The sequence below is a fragment of the Nanorana parkeri genome, unplaced genomic scaffold, assembly GCF_000935625.1.
Source record: "Nanorana parkeri isolate BGI_ZX_2015 unplaced genomic scaffold, ASM93562v1 scaffold1152, whole genome shotgun sequence".
NCBI classification, from domain to species: Eukaryota; Metazoa; Chordata; class Amphibia; order Anura; family Dicroglossidae; genus Nanorana; species Nanorana parkeri.
The window spans coordinates 10,254-29,717 of NW_017307420.1; the positions used below are offsets into that span (position 1 = coordinate 10,254).

The following is a 19,464-nucleotide window of genomic DNA, read 5'->3' on the forward strand; positions in this document are numbered from 1 at the left end:
GGAGGGCGTGGCTGCGCTGCAATTCACTTCACTGGACCGCCACGCCTTCTCCTTCCCCACAAATGTCCAAGGACCTGTAGCACACCTTACCGGACTTCCCATGTGGAAAAATGGGTGCTCGTAATGACTACGGATGGCGCCGTATCAGATAAAATGTTGTATGGATGTCACCAGCACTCCAAGTATGACAGAATACCTCAAGATTTTTAGTGAATCTTCATTTTATTTTTGAAGTCACTTAAAGTGGACTTCAAAAATAAAATGAAGATTCACTAAAAATCTTGAGGTATTCTGTCATACTTGGAGTGCTGGTGACATCCATACAACATTCTCCTTCCCCACAACACAGTGAGCCAGCCGCAAAGCAATGCGTTCTGGCCATAATGAGGCGAGAGCGGGCTGTATTTAGTGTGAACGAGGCCTTAGTTATTACTAAACATTTCTAAAAGTGTGTTTGTTGTGATTTTAAAGCTATGGGTAAAGTTCTTCTTTAACCGCTTCCTGTCCAGAGGTTCTACATAAACGTCCAGACGGGAGCCTTCCAGATGCGGGTGGGTGTTTTAAAAAAATCCTTCCCCGCCCCCACTCATGCGAACCATGCAGCACGTGCAGGAGTGGGAAAGCTGCCTAAATTTCAAACAGCCAGCGGTGGCTATTTAGCCACCTGATCGCTTGTATTTTGCATGTGGATTTGCAGCAAAAAAATTAGTCACCAAAAAAAAATGTAAAACACATTTTAAAGTCCCTCACTCCACATACACACAAACGTGCCGCAGGTGCGCCTACGTGCAAAAATTATGATTGCGCCCATTTTACTTATCACCATGAACGTGGGAGCAATAATTTTAGGTCCATAATCACTGATAGCACTAAACTGATGAGCGGTAAAAGCTTTTAAAACGTCGACTATGACTATTTTGGGTATGGTAGTTTTTTGCGTTTTCACAGGCAATTTTAAGGCTTGACATGTTTGGTGTCTATTTACCCGACGTGACCCCGTCTTTTATATTTTACCAAAAAAAGATTGGGTAATAATAAAAGGTTTCATAATATAACAGTTTTTTTTTCTCAAAGTTGCTACATTTTTCATTATATAATAAAAACCACAAAAAGAAAGCTCTATCTGTCCCCAAAAAGTGGTATAAAGTTCATTTCAGTAGTGTTGCATGATGGAATAAATGTCAAAGTATCACAGTGCTGAATACTGAAAAATGTCCTGCCCAGGAAGGGGGTGTAGCACCCCGGTCATCAAGTGGTTAAGGCAGCCCAATTAAATGAATGCGCAACCACAGCCTCCCAAAAATCAGTCATCCCCCAAAGTGTTGTAACACTGAAGTGAAGTGCATGAATTATGAAGTGCATTGCTTTATGGATTTGGGTGCTATTCAAAATGAATCGCATAGCAACACGCATATAAAATGCTCTGTGCGCCCACATTGCAGTAGCAAAAATGTCAGGGGAGAATAAACGACTTAGTGATTCCCCCTTCATGGAAATGCAGCGACCATTTTGTTCTCTTTTCCCGCCACTTTTTTGTTTCTTCTGCTGTTTTCCTGCTCTTTGTGCTCTATCCCAACAGGATTGGTCATGACAATATCCGGGCAGACTTACCTTAGTCTAGGCGGGAAAAGCTGCGGGTAGCAACAGCCCCTGATTGGCTGAAGAGGCTTATAAAAATATGGACCGTTGTGACCTTCTCACCTTTTTCAGCTGACATCCAGAGGAGCTCCTCCACCCTCCCACCCTATACGTTTTGAGACATCTCTGTCACGGCATTGGTTATGTGGTCAGTCACCTCCCTGAGGGGGACATTTTAAAAGATGTTGACAAATGTTTATCATTATTGGTGTGCTTGGGCCTTTCTAGCCAAGCACTAGTTGAAGTTATGCTATTTATATATATTTTAATTCATGAGTAAACCAATAAAAAATGCCGCAGCCATTTCTTGCCACTTGGAGTATGTTCGTTTTTATTTTAGTGATATAATAAGTTTGCTTGGTTTGAATGTCGTTTGCTTTTCCATTGGCCCTAAGTAAACACATCAGAATAAGGGCCCATTCACACTGCTGAATTACTGGAACACACATTACAGCGTTTGTGTGATGTAGTGTCATTTATTCTTAATGTTACAGTAACACACTGTCAATAAATGCTGCATGCACGATGTTTGGGGCGTCAGCCAATCCACCACAAGAGCTGTCCTAATGCAATACACATTTACCCAAACCAACCTCAGGGTGGATTCACACCATTGTGTTGTAATAATCACACAGTACCACACATTGTGGTGCCATGCACCCCAATGTGCACTAGAGGTCGTCATATGTGGCATTTAAATAACGTTCGAACTAAACAAAAAACACAGCTCGATGCTCTGGGAACAGTGCTTTAGCTCTGACTGGCACCGCACACCAGAAGCTGAGCAATTAGTGCGGCGTCTGGTGATTGATCCGAACACATAGCAGACACATTTTGCGGTAGCGTGCGATTGACACAATGCAATGGTGTGAATGGGCCCCGCATATTTAAAATTGTGACCCGTCACCTAAACCCATCAAAGCCCCAGATGCCATTTTAAAGACCAAACAAGCGATCAGTTTACAGGCCCTCCGACATAGCCCCGATGAATCGCAGTGGACTGTCACCATTACTAGTCCATCCCCCAACCATATCTGTGTCCGTCTCGTATGTGGGACGGACACAGATATGTCACGTGCCATAGACAGAACCCGCACTGGTGATCCCCATTTAATCGGCTGTCACTCCGTGAGGAGACCCGCAGAAAGCACACAACCCACGTGTAGTGCTCCGACGCCGTTGTATGACGTCACTATGCGACATTAGTTCTGTAGTGAAGGGGCGCGGTTTCATAAATACCACGCCCCGCTTCTACCACGCCCACCACAGTCAGCTGTTTTCTTTTCCTTTGGCTGAGCACTGAATGGTCTTATCAGGGAGTCCGATCAGTGCTCGATCACTGCCAGTCCCATCCGCCGAGCTACAGGTAAAAGCGCCTATGATTGGTCAGTCCTAAGATCCACACCCCCCAGTGCACACCTATTACGCTTCAGGATTCTCATTGGCTGTCACGCTAATTCCAGAGGCTCGTGTCATCGGTTCAGGTCCGCCCACTCCGCCCATCAACATAACACAGCGGAGTTCCCCATGCGAGTGCAGACAGAGGGACAGCGGACTGCAGACAGGGTTGGCATCTGATCACCGGCATAGACTGTCACATCACACAACCTTCGGATGTGTTCCTGTCATCATCCATCAGACCTCCAACCCTCCTGGACTACCTATAATGTATGTGGACTAGCCGGGACTGTCACCGGGAGAGCCTTGACCCAACCTGGACTGTCATTCTGACATCTGCAAGCACCTGCGCTGGAATCTTGTAACACCTACACCTGGGACTGTCAAATTTTTGTCATCCCTATCCCTGGGACTGTTATAAATTTCTGATCCCTACACCTAGGACTGTCATAATCCTGACTCCCTCATTCTTAGGACTTTCTATCATCCATACACCTGGGGCTTTTAGAAGATCCTTACTTCCGGGACTGTCAGAATCCTGTGATCCTTATACCTGGGACTGTCATATCCAGTGATCCCTACACCTGGGACGGTTAGAACCCTGTGATCCTCATCCCCCTTCTGGACTGTCCCTCAGATGAGTGGTGTGGACCTGTTGCAGTGACTGGGACTTGTCTGCCTTGCTGTTTGGTCCTTTGTAGCGGAGAAGTGAAGCTGTGGGATTACTATGTTTGACAAGAGGAGGATCCCCTTTGTGGCCCTGGACATAGTGTGTGTGATTCTGGGTATGTCTCCTGCCATCATTATCAGCATGGACTTTCTTCTATCCCTGTCCTCATGGGGGCCCCCCTTCCTCCTCTCTCAGGGGCCCCCATTCCTGAGCTTGTAACATGATCTTCCTGTTCCATATGTGTCCCTTTGCTTTGCATGCTCTCTGACATACTAACCTCTCCTGTATTGTCCCCCATGATTGTGGTCACACCTGCACCGTCCACCTCTGTATAGGCTGTGTGCTGATACAAAGGAGACGTGTAATGTCGCAGATCGCAGTGTTTGTAAGCGACGCAATTGATCCGCCTTTGGCACAGGCAGTGTAGTGCTGAGCTCCCGATCGATCAATTGCTGTCTGTGCTCCTATTGGCAAGATTCCCATCTGAAAGAAAGTGGTCACCGGCACCGGAAGTGGGGGTGAATTTCCCCCACTTCACTTTACCCTTCACTGCTATCCTAAAAAGAGTTTTACCTCCTTTTCAAGTCAGTGACCACAGGTCCCCGGGACAGGAAGTGAGAGGAAATCTTCCCAATGGGGACACAGCTGTAAAACTGACCACAGCTCTGCAATGCAAACAATGATCTCTGGACTCCTTTCATTCTTCCCGGATAGAATAATTACCACGTTCTTGTCAAATCAGAAGAACTTCCTTTATTTATGTATTGGCCCCTATTTATAATGATATTGGCCCCGTGGTTGTGTTATGAGTTCCTGTAGGGAGCTGTGTGCTGAAATCTAGTCATCACTTCCCGGCAGCTGTCATATGAGAGTGAGCTCAGGGTGCAGTAACGTCTTCACTATTATGTCTTCACATATTCCCTTTCTTTACATGCGTTAAAAAAAGTGCGTCGCATTTTTGAAGCTTTGTAAATGCGCCCAAAGCCGACGCACACTCTGTAATATAGGAGTGAGCGCTGTAGTACACACACACCATTCCGAATACGTTCGTGTTATTTTGCTTCACTACACAGTGCGGGGAATTTATCACAACTGGAGCAGTTGCCCGTGGCGACCAATCAGCTTCCCTCTTTCATTTTCAAAGCTGAACCAAAGAGAATGCCTGATTGGTTGCCATAGACAACTGCTCCAGATTCTGTCCGCTCCAGCTTGTTTTTGATCTCATCAGCAGCGTTTGGCACCTCCAGACAATATATTAATGATATTTTATTTGTGTTATGTACCTGGAAAAGGCCTACTTTGTATAGACATGCACAGGCCCAGAGGCTGTTGCTAGGCAATAGCTTAGCTTGGCCTACCAACAGCCATCTTGGATGTGATGTCAGCAGCTCCAGCAGACACTTGGGGGGAATTTATCAACTGGAGCAGGCACAATCTGGAGCAGTTGCCCATAGTAACCCATAAGCTTTACTCTTCAGTTTGCTTTGAAAGATAGAAGCTGACTGGTTGCTATGGGCAACTACTTCAGCTTCTGTCGGCTTCAGTTTTGATAAATTCCCTTCTTAGGGCTCTTACTCAAGTGACAAGGTCAAGAGCAACTACAAGGTAAAGGGGACCTCAGATGTGGCCCCTGATATCTCCAAAGGGCCACATATAATATTATATGTAATGCTACAGTAAACCACCATAGACCTGCTAGAAGAAAGGGTCAGAGATCCTTCTGCAGGAGTGATTGGGCACAGACGTCAGGCTGTAGGAGAGGATCAGAGACTAGGTATAGGTTACATAAATCGACTAAACTTCTTTTAAAGTCCCCTTTTGAAATCAGTGCTTCCACTATTAACTGCTGGGTCCCCTGGGCAGCACTTCAAACACCAAAGGGCCACATGTGACCCTTGGGCTGCAGGTCAGGCACCAGGGCTCTATAGTATTTCCCTTTTTTCTGTCCCTGGCTGCTACATGAAAGTTTATATATGGAGGTGACGGGCGGGGGGCATGGCTGGGCCAGCACGGACAGGAACCCCCAGGAGAGGGCTATGGAGTGCATTGCTCACCTCTATCTCCCTCTGCTCCGGGTATTTAATGTCCCGCTGTGCCCTAATGTCTAATGCAAGTCAATAGACCTGGATAAGACGGGATGATGTCAGCGATCCTTAGATTTCCAGAGCCCGGGGAAGAAGAGGCTGCAGGGGCCGGTCTAGCAGCATGGCCAGAGCCAGAGGGACTGAGAATCAGGTAAGTAAATTTGCTTTATTTAAACTCCCCAGACAAAACGAGTAGGGCTGCAGCTAACGATTATTTTCAAAATCGATTAGTTAGCCGATTATTAAGTTCGGTTAATCGGATAAAAAAAAGAAAATGGCAATAATACATTATACAGCACAATTCAGAATACCACCAGCTATAGAGGAATACATCAAATCCCAGCAATTGTACATGATAGCTGGCGGTATTCTGCATTGCGCTGTATAATGTGTTCTTACTGTGATTTGTAGTATTCCTCTATAGCTGGTGGTAAATTATTGTGCTGTATAATAATACAGCGCAATGCAGAATATACCACCAGCTATAGAGGAATACAACAAATCCCAGCCAGCAATAATACATTATAAAGCACAATGCAGAATACCGTCAGCTATAGAGGAATACAACAAATCCCAGCAATACAATATACATACAGTGTATAATCTATTGCTGGGATTTGTAGTCCTCTATAGCTGATGGTATAATACACAGCGCAATGTACCGCCAGCTATAGAGGAATACAACAGTCCCCACTATCCCTGCAATACATTAAAATAACCCAAGCGCCATGTATGTGTGTGGGGGGTCGCAGGCACTCTTACTTTTAGATGCTGGATCGAGTGAGTGAGTGAGTCTCCTGTCAGGTGCCAGAGCGGGGAGAAGAGGTGTGTGTGGAGCCGCGAGCAGGGTAAACTAATCGATAGCCGACTAATCGATGGTGGACAATGTTTTCCATCGTCGATTTTAATCGACTACATCGATTAGTTGTTGCAGCTCTAAAAACGAGCACTAGCAGTGCAGTGTGTGTGTGTGTGGGGGGTCATTCACCGACAAGGCACAGCCGATAATGGGGCGACAAGATTAAGGCCCCATTCACACCATTGCGTTCTGTGAATGTGCATTGCGTTGATGCGCATTCTTCATGCGTGTTCACGGACATTTGTTTTCCCGTGCGCCCCCCTTGATTTCAGTGGGTGAATGCATGCGCAACACACGTAGTAAAGTAGCTGATGTAGCAAATTCTTCTACAGGCGTCCATGTTTTTTTTGCGCGTGCGTTTGTGCACGGTTTCACATGTGGGAAAACTGTGCGCGTTTGCCCGGCCACCTTTGGGCTGCCAGTAACTAATGATGGCACTGCAAGCGCATTGCACATTTTTTTCCTGCCTTCTGTGGACGTGCGTCAAAGCATGCGTTTCCGCCCCGAGTTTGGCACGTGTTGATGGAACGCCTAGGTGTGAAGGGGACTAAGAAGGCCTTCTGGAAGCTTTAGACAAGGAAATCCTCATCAACACATTTCCATTCTGTATACCATTCAGAAGCGGACGCGCCCGTGTGATGGTCGCCGATCACTATTCCAGTTTTCATTTCTCCCCGCTATGGTTATAGAAGGACGCAGCGCTGCACTCGTGTTTGTACTGTCCAGTGAACCGGATGATCCAGGTTCAGTCATATGCAGTGATTTTCTCATGGAGTAAAGTACATATCCGCCGCACCAGATGAAGAGGTTTCTAGGTTGTTTCTAGTGACAGCTGGGGCAGCAGATCGCAGTGACATGTGGATAGTAAACAGTCTCTTGGTGGTCTCAGAGCAGGGGTCGGCAACCTTGGGCACGCTCCCTGTTGTGGAACTACAAGTCCCACGAGGCATTGCAAGACTCTGACAACCCTTGGCATGATTTCCGGAGGCAAAGACATGATTAGATGTGTAGTTTCACTACAGCTGGAGTGCCGAGATTGCCTGCGCCTGCCTTAGAGGGTCATTGTGCGGATGGAAAAGGTTATAACATGTTTGTTTTCTCTTTCTTTTTTCCCCAGTTATGAAATGGTGTAAAAGGTTTAGAAAACATTTCATAATATTGTGCAACAGCCTGCAAGCTGGGGAAAGCTTAAGGCCTTGTTCACACCTGACCGTTTTGTAGCGCGTCCTACGCTCGACGAACGCTCTACAAAACGGTCAAAAAAATAAATAGCATTGTAGTCAATGCCCTCGTTCCCCCCTTGGCCTATTTCCGCCCGTCCCTAACGCCCTACAAAACGGCCCACGCCTGAAAAGGTCCCGGGACTACTTTGGGCCGTTTTGTAGGGCGTTTTCCATTGGGATACAGCCAAGTAGCCTTTGGAATCGCGCAACTTTTTTACCGCGAATCGCGGTAAAAAAAACCGCGCGACGGTCGCGCGACAGACGCGCTTTTGCAATACGCCTAGGTGTGAACCCAGCCTAACCCAAGAAGAAAAATGTTACACATTGCAGCTCGCCAGTCCTTGGATGTGGTGCCGGGTTGTTTGGTTTTATTTCAGGCCAAGCACCTTTTGTGCAGGGACAGTACATACCGGACAGTACATACCGGTTAATCCTGTCCAAAATCTTGTGTCCTTGTAACGTCCTGGGCTGAAATCTCACACAATGTTATCAGCTTTTTCAGCTGTCCTCTGCAAACTACAAAGCAACGCCCCTCCATTTAATGGAGATGAGGGGGGTGCTGTGTTTGTAGTCCAAATCAGGAGCGTAGCCTAGGGTGACAACGCTGCTTTTCCCTAGCTACAGTCCAGTAAGTGAGCCTTGTCACCCTGCGACAGAATGTGTGTTATTGGCAGAATCACCAGTTGAAAATGAAGGGGAAAAAACTGAATAAGGAAAACGAATGCGGCCACCACATTGGAGGACTTGTAAGCTGCAGCATATTAGATTTTAGTTTTTGGGTTACATAGTTGGCAAGGCTGATATCTTTGGATACACTATATTGCTAAAAGTATTGTGAAGCCTGTCTTTACACGCACATGAACTATAATGGCATCCCAGTCTTAGTCCGTAGGGTTCAGTATTGGGTTGGCTCCGCCCTTTGCAGCTATAACAGCTTCAACTCTTCTGGGAAGGCGTCCACAACTGTGTATAACATGCAGTCAATCACATTGGGGACCATCCTCAGCTTTGTAATCTATATTTGACTTTACGTTCCTCGTTTTGATGTGTTGCACAGGGAAGTGGAAGTGGCCCATGTGGTGGTATTGGTATTGACTGTTGGGAGGTAATGGTGGATTTCCTAATATGTACAGAATAGAGGAAGTGCATGTCAGGACACACAGTGATTGTCTGAGCGTCTTATCATTTCTGAAGGGTTAGATCTCCATGTTTTGGTCACTATAAGGATGCCAGAGAGACCCCAGAGATCTTATAGTAAGAAGACTCTTCTAGGTAAAACTGAGCCAGTTGTATCTGGACACATATCGAACTGCCATCAGGAGGTGATCAAAGGCACCCATAAGTGCTTGTGTCACCTGGTCCCCAACAAAACTTTTATGCAAAGCTCTACTTTGGCTTAGATTGCCATTTAAAATGAAGTCAATGCATTGCGCATACACTACACATCGTACCATGCATTATCTTGCAATTACACGCACATAAAAGTGTGAATATGGCCTCCAGGGTCCTATTCAGACTAATCCAGTACCTCGCCATGTTTTAACACCCGTAATGCTAAGACAGCCAATTCATTTTGAATGTTCTGGCAATGCACCAAAATGGACCAAAAACGCACATGACCTGTTTTAGCAATGCACCGCATACTGTATGCATTGTAGTGCGTTGGCTGCCACTGTACAGTGACCTGGGAGCCATTCTCCATGAATGACACTGTGACACACTGCGTTACCACAATGTAAAATCTGCAGGAGTGTCAAAGTGAGTGATCTGAAGATGCTAAAGCTCATCCGTGATGTCATTGAGGTCTATGCTGCACCTTTTGAGTGTAATCCACGCAGGAACAATGTGGCTTTCTAAATGTGCAGCACGGCAGCTTTATCGCTTGGCTGGGTCTCTGTTATTTGCTTCTAAGGTATGTGTCTGCCGCTCAGCAGTGCAAGGGTTAAGGGGAGCCTGAGCGTTTTAATAGCCACAATTATAGAGCAGGCCGTTCTCCAGACTTTGCAGGTCTTTTCATGTGTAGTGCCCTGAGGTCTGCTGAGACTCCCACTCTATAATTAAATCTATAAATGATTTGTAAAGGAGCGTTCCATCTGCACTGAGACTGCACTTGTCCCGGACGTTCTCATCTACTGACAGGAGAAACTTTCCAAATACCATGACATGGGCAGACACTGAAATATCAACTCAGGTGAGCCAAGCTCCTTTAATGGCACCCAGTACCCGCGCTAGAAAAGACTCCTTGATGAATACCAGTGTGTGCAGTTATCTGACAGTTAGCCTCATGTATATAGAGGACACATGCTCACAGGATGCGTTGCATTGCGATCCATTCTGTTACGATCCATTGCGATCCATTTTTCAATGGATGCTAACAGAAGCGCACTGAAAAATGAATGGGTGTGAATGGAGCGAGTTCAAACCGGATCCCTTCCATTGCGTTAAGTTTGTGATTAAAAAAAATAGAACATGCACAACTTTTTTTGCAGCACAACGTAATGTGACAGATCCGGTGTGAACTAGCCCCATTCACCACCATTCATTTTTTAGCGCCATTCCGTTAGCATCCGTTGATTAACGTATCGGAAGGAAATCAGAATGTACAAATGCAAGTCATCGGACCCTCAGTTGACTTGTGATTTCCATCCAATTTTGGTGTGAACGGGCCCCTTTTGGCCTCCTGTATACGGACTCGTGGCCTCCTGTATACGGACTCGTGGCCTCCTGTATGCAGACTCGTGGCCTCCTGTATGCAGACTCGTGGCCTCCTGTATGCAGACTCGTGGCCTCCTGTATGCAGACTCGTGGCCTCCTGTATGCAGACTCGTGGCCTTCTGTATGCAGACTCGTGGCCTCCTGTATACAGACTCGTGGCCTCCTGTATATAGACTCGTGACTTCATCTATATAGACTCGTGACTTCATCTATACAGACTCGTGGCCTCCTGTGTACAGACTCATAACCTCAAGCACCTAAGGGGAAAATATTGTGTTTCCCCACAGCATGAAGATTATTCTATTAGTTCTTCCATGGGGGAAGCGAGAATTTAAAGTAGTATTAAACTTGTAAACTGTTTTTTTTTAGTAATGAATACAGATCAAACAAATATAAATTACCCAGCAAAGTATTTCTTTATATTTTTGCCCAAACACTTAGTCATGTTTCCAAAGAGCCAGCTCCAACTCTCTCAGCTCAGCTTCCCTGAACTTCCTGTCCAGTACAAGATGTTAAGGGAAAGAGCAGTTTCCAGGAGCTGTCTGTCTACTAGCCTGGAGGAGCATGGAGGAGGAAGTAGTTGCTGTGTCTGTGTGTTTGTGGAGGCACACACAGCTTACTGGCATACACAAGGGTGACTCTGCAAGGGAAAGGAGCCACCCTAAAACAGGATATCGGGACCAGTGCTCAGGCAGACCAGCTGATTTTCCAGGAAACTAAAATAGGTGAAATCTTCCAATGGGGACACTTGTTTGGGGACAACATTCTTAGGCCTGGTTCACACCTGTACGTTTTGTAGTGCGTTCAACGCTCTACGAACGCTCTACAAAATGCTCAAACATGAAAATCCCATTGTTTTCTATGGGTGTGGTTCACACCTTGCCGTATTTCAGCCCGTCTGAACGCGCTACAAAACGGCCTACACCTGAAAAGGTACATGAGCTTCTTTGGGGCGTTTTTGTTGCGCGTTTCCATTGGGATACAGCCAAGTAGCCCTCGGAAACGCGCGTTTGTTGCGTGTTTTATTTTTACCGCGAACCGCAGTAAAAACGTGCCTCACGAAACGCGCGACAAACGGGCATATTTGATACACCTAGGTGTGTACAGAGCCTAAGAGGGGAATTTAGAGGAGAGGAGATTACCTCTAACTTCCTGTTGCGTCTTTGGGATTCCGCTGGGATAGTTTATTGAAGCTTGTGCCACATCAATGGTGTCCTGCCTAAGGTCCTCCCCCTTTGACACGTTTCACCCAATCTCTACAACTAAGCCCCTGATTGGGTATGAAGACGTTATGGGTTGCAGCACCTTGTCTTTAGTGAGCTGCTTTTTGTATGAATTATTCTTGATTTATAAAGCGCCTTGTTGTACCTATTACTGTACCACGTAATCAATATAACTAGAAGGGACATTCTCCTTTAATGTGAGTTGTTTCTAAGAATCGATGGTTGCTTGTGTGACCTGTAAATACCTTGTTATAAATAGAAAAATGCCATTCACTCCCCTTCTATTTCCTAATATCAATCAGAAGACACAGACGATTTCTTTTTAATCAAGGAACCTGTTCTAGAACTATTCAGTTTATTTTTAGTCTTGGTTGGTAATGGGAGATACCAGGGCGTGTTTATGGAGGAACATATGACAGTGAATCATGTCATGAGAAGTAGGTTAGAGCTCTAATCTATAGTATAGGACTTTTTCGGCAGTGTGCTATCTCTGCTGATAGGGATAGTTTGTGGCTGTTACAGCTTGGACATAAAATAAATGTTTGTTGAGTAGCTTGGTTAATGAATATTCTATTGTGAAATGGCTGGTGTCAGAAGGTACTTTTATATTTGCTGAACTGAAGGAGATTCTGATAAGATAATAAGGTCCCAGCAGTAGCTGCTCACTTGTGGATTGTCTCTCTCTCATTGATTCTTCATACAGAGCAGTATTAACCACGCTGACCAATGAGAACAACTTATGAGTTGTCTGTCTTCTGGGACGGCAGAGAAGAAATAAGAGATTTTAATTTGTTAGCACGATCTCAGTGGTCACTTTTTGTCATTTTAAGAAAAACAAAGCAGCTGATATGTATAACGTGCAGGCGCCTTTTAGATCTCCCACGCTGAATGTTGGGCAGCTCTTATCTGGCAAAGCTTTGGCACTTCCTGGTCGTAGCTTGCCTGCCCACCTCCTATCCATTTCTGTTGGCCAGTGAGGTAGTCCATCAGAGTGTTGGACCAATAGACATGTTTGGGGCTTTGCACTGAGCTCCAGCTAATCGCTAAAGGTGCCCATACACCTTACGAATATCGTCCGATTTTCGTATGCGGTCGCGTTTTCGTCCGATATTCGTAAGGTTGATGGGCAGTGTACAAGCGCAAATACTGTACAATCGATCAAATTTTGAATAACCGGAAGTTTAGAAAACTTCGGTCGATTGTACGATTTTCGCAAGGTCGGTGGCATTTCCATATGTCAAAATTCGTACGATTTACACTGCACATGTGCAGACGAAAATACGTGCGGTCGTTTACCGCAGTTCGTCCAGGTGCTTTCTTCTAATTACCGCTGATCCAACCATGCGATAATCGGGGCAGGATGGGGCTGCTGTACGAAAATCGTACCACGGTTCGATCATCGGATGAAAAGTGTTGCCTGATGATCTTAAGGTGTATGGGCAGCCTAAGTCCCCATTCACAGCTTTGCATTCCATTCCATTACTTGTTGAGTAAAAGATTTGTTTTTTCCTGCGCATTGACGCATGCTTAATGTACACAAGCGCGTGGTGAAGAAACGCGCTAAGCCTGTAGCAGAATCTGCTGCATGAGACATTTTCCCGCATTTGTTGCACGTGTGGCACCCATTGAATGTGTCCAACGTGGGAAAAAAGCACATGCGTGCACAAATTCAATGCACATTCCAGGACCATGAGGGCATGAGCGGAGATATAGTATGAGTCCTATTCTACAGGAGTATATGATAAATGTCCCCAGCACACCTATGTCTTGTGTCAATAATCCATCTTCTTTATTGAGGCAGACTGTCACAAAACAACATTTCGGGGCCACGCAGGGTTCCCTTCATCAGGTTTTAGTATGTCGTCCTACTAAAACCTGATGAAGGGAACCCTGCGTGGCCCCGAAACGTTGTTTTGTGACAGTCTGCCTCAATAAAGAAGATGGATTATTGACACAAGACATAGGTGTGCTGGGGACATGTATCATATATTTGAAGATGCGCGGCGCCATCCGTGGTTACTACAGCACCCTCCTTTATACATAGGGGTTCCGGAAAGGAGTGCAGCAGTTCCTCTCCAAGACTGTTGTACAGGAAGCTGATATAAGGCAGAGTGAGGGTACTTATGCTAGCTGCATAAAAATACCTTTCATCGTTATTTGAACTAAAACATAATTGGATTGAATTGTGTTTGATATCAGCCTGAAGTTCAGATTTAATATTCATAACATTCAGTATAATCTGTAATATGGATTTGCAGGATTTATTGATCAATCTATAGTTTGTTTCACCCAAAAAAAAGCAAGCTGTGCCTGTGATGTATTGTGTGACTTTCAAACCTCCATGCTTGTCCTGAATTGTCTCTGAATTCTGGAGGTCATGTGCTTGTCTTATACATCATTCTGGATCCCGGGATTGGACTGAATAGCAGAGAGGGGCTTTTATGACTGCTGACAGATTTCTATGTATTTCATTCTCGCTGGGCTCCAGGTTCTGTCTGTTGGGTGGATGGATGCACAGGAGACAAATGTCATTCTTTTCTTCAATTCAGTTTTGTAAGGGTGAGAGACGTGTACAGTTCCATTGTGTTCGTGCGAGTCATTAATGTGCTCGATGTATAAAAACCACATCCTTGCTATCACTCACGGCAGACACCGCAATAGAACACTTCTCCTCTGCAGGTTTTGATGATTATGACTTTATTATTTGGACCATTTTTATTTAACTGTACCTTGGACTCTGCAATTTACTGTTAGCCATTGTTCTAATCTAATTGGGTTTCCTTAAAGAGACCCTGTCACTAAACTATACAGGTAAAAGCACAGAAAAATCAAGTGTTATAAATGTGTACTTGCATCTTATTAACTTGCTGTGTGCTTTTGAAGTTGTTCGGGAACTGACACTCCAGAAAGTGTAAATTTCCTATTACAACCCCTACTCATCATAACCCTCTATTCTTCTGCCCAATTACTGTCTGCGCTGGCCTAGCTCCCCTGCCCCCACCTTCCCTAAATAACCTTTTATGTAGCAGCTGAGGAGGAGGAAGGGGAATACTTAGGAGTGTCACTTGAGTTGACAGCACTGAGGCCCCGTTCACACTGAGCGATTTATCGCGCTATGTTGCTCGTCCAATGCATTTCAATGGAGCCGTTCACATCGCACAGCTCAATGTCGCCTGTAGCTCGTACATGACCCTTATTTTCCGCGGATGTCGCGCGATTCGGCTCCAATAGACTCTATGGTCTCGTGCATTACAGGAGATATTGCACGACTTTGTCGCCCCATATTGAGCTACAGAAGGGTCACGTTTGCACTGCAAAATGGAAGGAAAGAATGATGTCACATCAAGATTGCTGTTGATTGGTTACAGCCCAATGTAGCAGCGACAAAGTCCTGCCCAAAAAGCGCGCTTAGCGAGATAACATGTGCACTCTTGCTCAATATTGCGCAATGTAGCTCAAAGCCGCTCAGCACAAAAGTTTTTCCGCGCGATATCCACGAATGATACAGTTGATGGGGCACCAGAGATTTATTTTGTTACTGTAATCCCACTGGAATTTTTTTGAAGGGTGAGGCTGGTTAGCAGCATCCCTGTCTTCAGTGCCAGGAGCCATAAATAATTATTACTGCGTTGCAATGTACAAATGCAATCACTTGAGATCACAGATTGCGAGTTTTTTGCTGAACCCTGCTGCCCATCCCATGTGATCACAGAATTGCAATCACGGAAAGCAGAATGAACATCTAGAGGGACCCCTGATGCTTTCCTTGTTCTCCGTCCTCGCTCGATTCTGCAGGAAGCTAAAACGTAAACATCAACAATTGGCATCCATTGTTGGGGATTTAACCCCTTCATGACTGAGGCCTTTTTTTTTCATTTTTTGCACCCATGTTATATTCCACATTTTAGGCCTGAAAATGACTTAAAACCCCCAAACATTATATATTTTCTGAATGCCAAGACCCTGTAGAATAAAATTGTGGTAGTTGCAAATTTTTATGTTGCGCAATATTAGCGCAACTCCTTATTAAACCCCAACATTTAGGGAAAAATTTAATGAAATGCCCCAAAACACAACAAAATACCCATTTTGTTAATGAAATATAAAAGAATAGGTTACAACGAGTAAAACGATACCCAACATGCCCAGGTTACAGAGTGCGTGCGTCCGTGAAACGGCGAAAAAGTGCAGTACCCCAAAAAGTCAATAGAAGACGCTTTAAAAGCCCCCACAGGTCATCAATTTAGAGATACCCCAAAATACTGGCCCTAGAATTATTGCTCTCACTCCGGCGTGCGCGGCGATACCCAACATGTGTAGCGCGTTCGTCGTTTTCATATGTAGGCGCACCCGACGCGCGTTTACGTGGCGACGCACGTGCTCACGGGGGCGGGGGACTTTTACATTTTTTTTATAATTATTAGATTTATTTTAATTTAAAAAAAACTTCTTTTTTTTTTAACTTTACTTTGACTGCTATCACATAGGGGGGCTTACAAGCCCCCCATGTGATGGCAGATGGTGGTGACATGCGGACACCAAGGAAGCCGGTCCCAGGCCCGTAGGAGCGGCAACGGAGCCCGGGAAGCACGGCGGCGGTGTCCAGCGGGGGGGGCGGCCCCTTCTACGGGACACAGAAGCGATCTGGCGACAGGTAAGTCGCCAGAATCGCTTCTGTTGTAAAGCCGACAGTCGGCTTTACAAGTTTAAACAGAGTCCCGGCGGCAATAGCCGCCGGGAGTCTGTTTAAACAGCCCCGATGCTGGCGACGTACAGTTGTACGTCGTCAGTCACAAAGGGGTTAATTAGCATTTTAAATAAACTAAAAACGTTCTGACCTTACTATCCCTTTATTGTATTTATATCTGATATTTATGCAACGTTATAGGTCATTTTAATCCTATATTGACATTAAATCAATACCAATCATATATGTGTAACTTATTATAAGCGGCCGTTTTATTTTCTGCTTTCTGTGATGTTTCATTAGTCCCTATAGTCTGTTATTGCCTTCCTGAATACATAGAATAATCTAGCACTTAGGCCAGGTTCACAACTGCGCGATCCGTGACCGCGAGTCAATCGTGCATGATACTGCACGGATTGCCGTGCGGTCACATAGTCACCCACCACCGCCGATTGCTCTGGGGTTGCCATTGTCTTCTAATAGCACCCCAGTCGCGTGCCGGGTGGATCACACTGTTTCCTGCAGCGATTCCGCCCGCGCAATTCAACACACAAAAAGCAGCTCATCGTGTGTCTCAAAAAAAGAGGTACATGCACCTTTTTTCTGTGATTGCCATGTGGATGTAACCCAATTGAAATCAATGGTGCCGCGCGGCAATCGCTCTGCGCAGTTGTGCACGATCGCACGGTCTCGGGATGCGCGTCCCAGATCGCCCAGGTCTCCACAAGCCCTAAATGGAACTCAGAAGTCAGATCTCTGTTGTCAGCTTTGTTTGTGCTGTGAGTGATGAGACAGAATTCTGGGAATCTTTTATGTTCATACAATGTAAAGTTGAACAGGAAGGGATGTATGAGAAAGTTGTTTCCCAAGCTCTAAAATTAGGTTTCTGATTTTATTAGCCAGATTAAAGCAGAGCTCCGGGCAAACAAAGCTAAATACATAGTTACATAGTATTTGGGGTTGAATAAAGACATACGTTTATCAAGTCCAACCCATGTAGGTCCACGCATCATCTCATTCTTAGGGATACTGGTATCCCTGGATATTACGGTCCCTCAAGAAATTGTCCAAACGTTTCTTGAACAATTCTACACTCTTGGCTGAAATCACTGCCGGTGGCAGTGAGTTCCAGACCTTAACCGCTCTAACTGTAAAGAACCCTCTTCGCCCATTGTGCTGGAAATACACGAATAAAATACATAAATGTAAACTTTCTTGTTGAAGGATTGGTAAGATTGATCATCCAGTCTTGTGATCCCCCAGGACTGAGAGGTGAAGGATGAAATTGGGCTTTAAAGGAGAACTATGAGGTGAGTGCTTCTCACTCACCTCATAGTTCTAGCCGACCTGTGACAATGAGACTGTCACAGGTCGGCTCAGTAGATCGGGAGGTGAGCGAACACATAGCGGCGTTCGCTCCCCTCTCGATCCTGTCACGGCTCTCTGCCGTGACAGGGGAGGGGCTGGATTCCCCCCCTCTCCGATCCGCCAGCGCTGACTGGCGAAACGGACGGGGGAGGGGGCAGCTACAGCTGGCTCTGCCTCTAGATAGGCAGAGCCAGCTGTCAGTCACACAGCTGGACGGATCCAGACATAATTGTCGGGATCCTCTGCGGCGTCTCAGTATACCGCGAGCTACAGCTCGCGGTATACTGAGCCTAGGGTGATGGGAGGACGCTAGTTTGTGTCCTCCCGTTACCCTAAGGAGAACTATGGGGAAAAGCCTTAACCCCATAGTTCTCCTTTTAAAGCCTACCTCTGGGTAGAAATAAACCCTCCCCTTGTAGTGGAGCTACCCCCACACTGCAAAGATTAACTGCTCGTATATGTCTAGGGGTAAGGTGAAGAGGACTTTTACCTGATCCCCGATTCCCCTGCGATTGACACTCACCTCTCTCCCCTCTTGGCTGTGGAATGTTCCTATGCGGCTCCATGTATAAGGCCTTGTTCACACCGAAAGCGTGTGCGTTCCAGAGCGGTAGACAATTGTACGAGTGAGGAGGGAACCCGGCGGCATTCCTTATACCACTGGGTGAACATCCCCTTCTCTCTATGCCGGCATCCATCACCAATATGGCCACCAGCAGGTAAGCATGACGTCATTATGCGTGTGCATGATGACGTCCCAGTGGGGTTTCACCCAGCGGCCGCCTCACCTGGGGACGCCCCTGGCTACACCTGTATCTAGACCTACACTGTAAAAATGGCTAGTATGGAGGTACAGGTGAAATTTGGTCTAATTTTCGTTGGCACTCTTTTTTTTTCTTCCCTGACACTGTCAGCATCTCCCTGATATAGTCTTCTGAAGTCATATTTTATGGCCTTCTCTTCCTTACACCCAGCACTTGTCCTCCTGTAAAACGTTCCGTAGTTTTAGCATAAGAGAAAGTTGAGTAGTCTTGCTTTGAGGTGATGGAATTTTGAGACTCCAGATGAGTTGGTTATTGTGTTTTAGACATGCCCTAAAGGACTCCCAAGCTGGCCACCAGGCTGAACTGTGTATGCGAAACACATGAGGATAACAAAGCTTTTGTTTTTTCCTGCCTGCTAATCTTTAGTGTGTCTGGTTTACATTTGTAGAGTGCGTGTGGTGGAAAGAACACCTCCCGCTGCCCTCTCGCCTATTGTGATAGAGGAAGAGGTGGAAGTGATTGTGTTTCCCTTGTCATCTGTCGTGGCAAATTCCTGAATACTGGAATGAGAAATGAGCTTCGGGTTACTATCAGTATTCCTGACAGGGTCATTCCCGAAATATTCATCCGGATGAAGGCCCTTTTCTAAGAAGTTAGATGCCTGAACCTTCATTTTCTAGATCTTTATTTAACTTTTTAGACAGCACATACGTCAATGATCAAGAATAGTCATATGGTGCCTGAACTTTAGCTAATGCATTACTCATGGTAGGGCTGGATTTAGGCGTAAAGGTCAAATGAACATGGTAGTTTGTTTTCATGGTAAGAACTCTTC

General features: G+C 45.7%; 1 protein-coding gene across 2 annotated transcripts in view; it reads left to right on the top strand.

The window, feature by feature from the left end:
* Nucleotides 1–3,552: 3,552 nt before the first annotated feature.
* Nucleotides 3,553–19,464, top strand: part of PLPP1 (phospholipid phosphatase 1) — a 93,891-nt gene continuing 77,979 nt past the window's right edge. For both annotated transcript variants that reach the window (XM_018568182.1, XM_018568183.1), the window contains exon 1: nucleotides 3,553–3,821. In XM_018568182.1, the coding sequence (XP_018423684.1) occupies nucleotides 3,764–3,821 (58 nt within the window). In that variant the 5' untranslated portion in view covers nucleotides 3,553–3,763. The remainder of the gene's footprint in view (nucleotides 3,822–19,464) is intronic.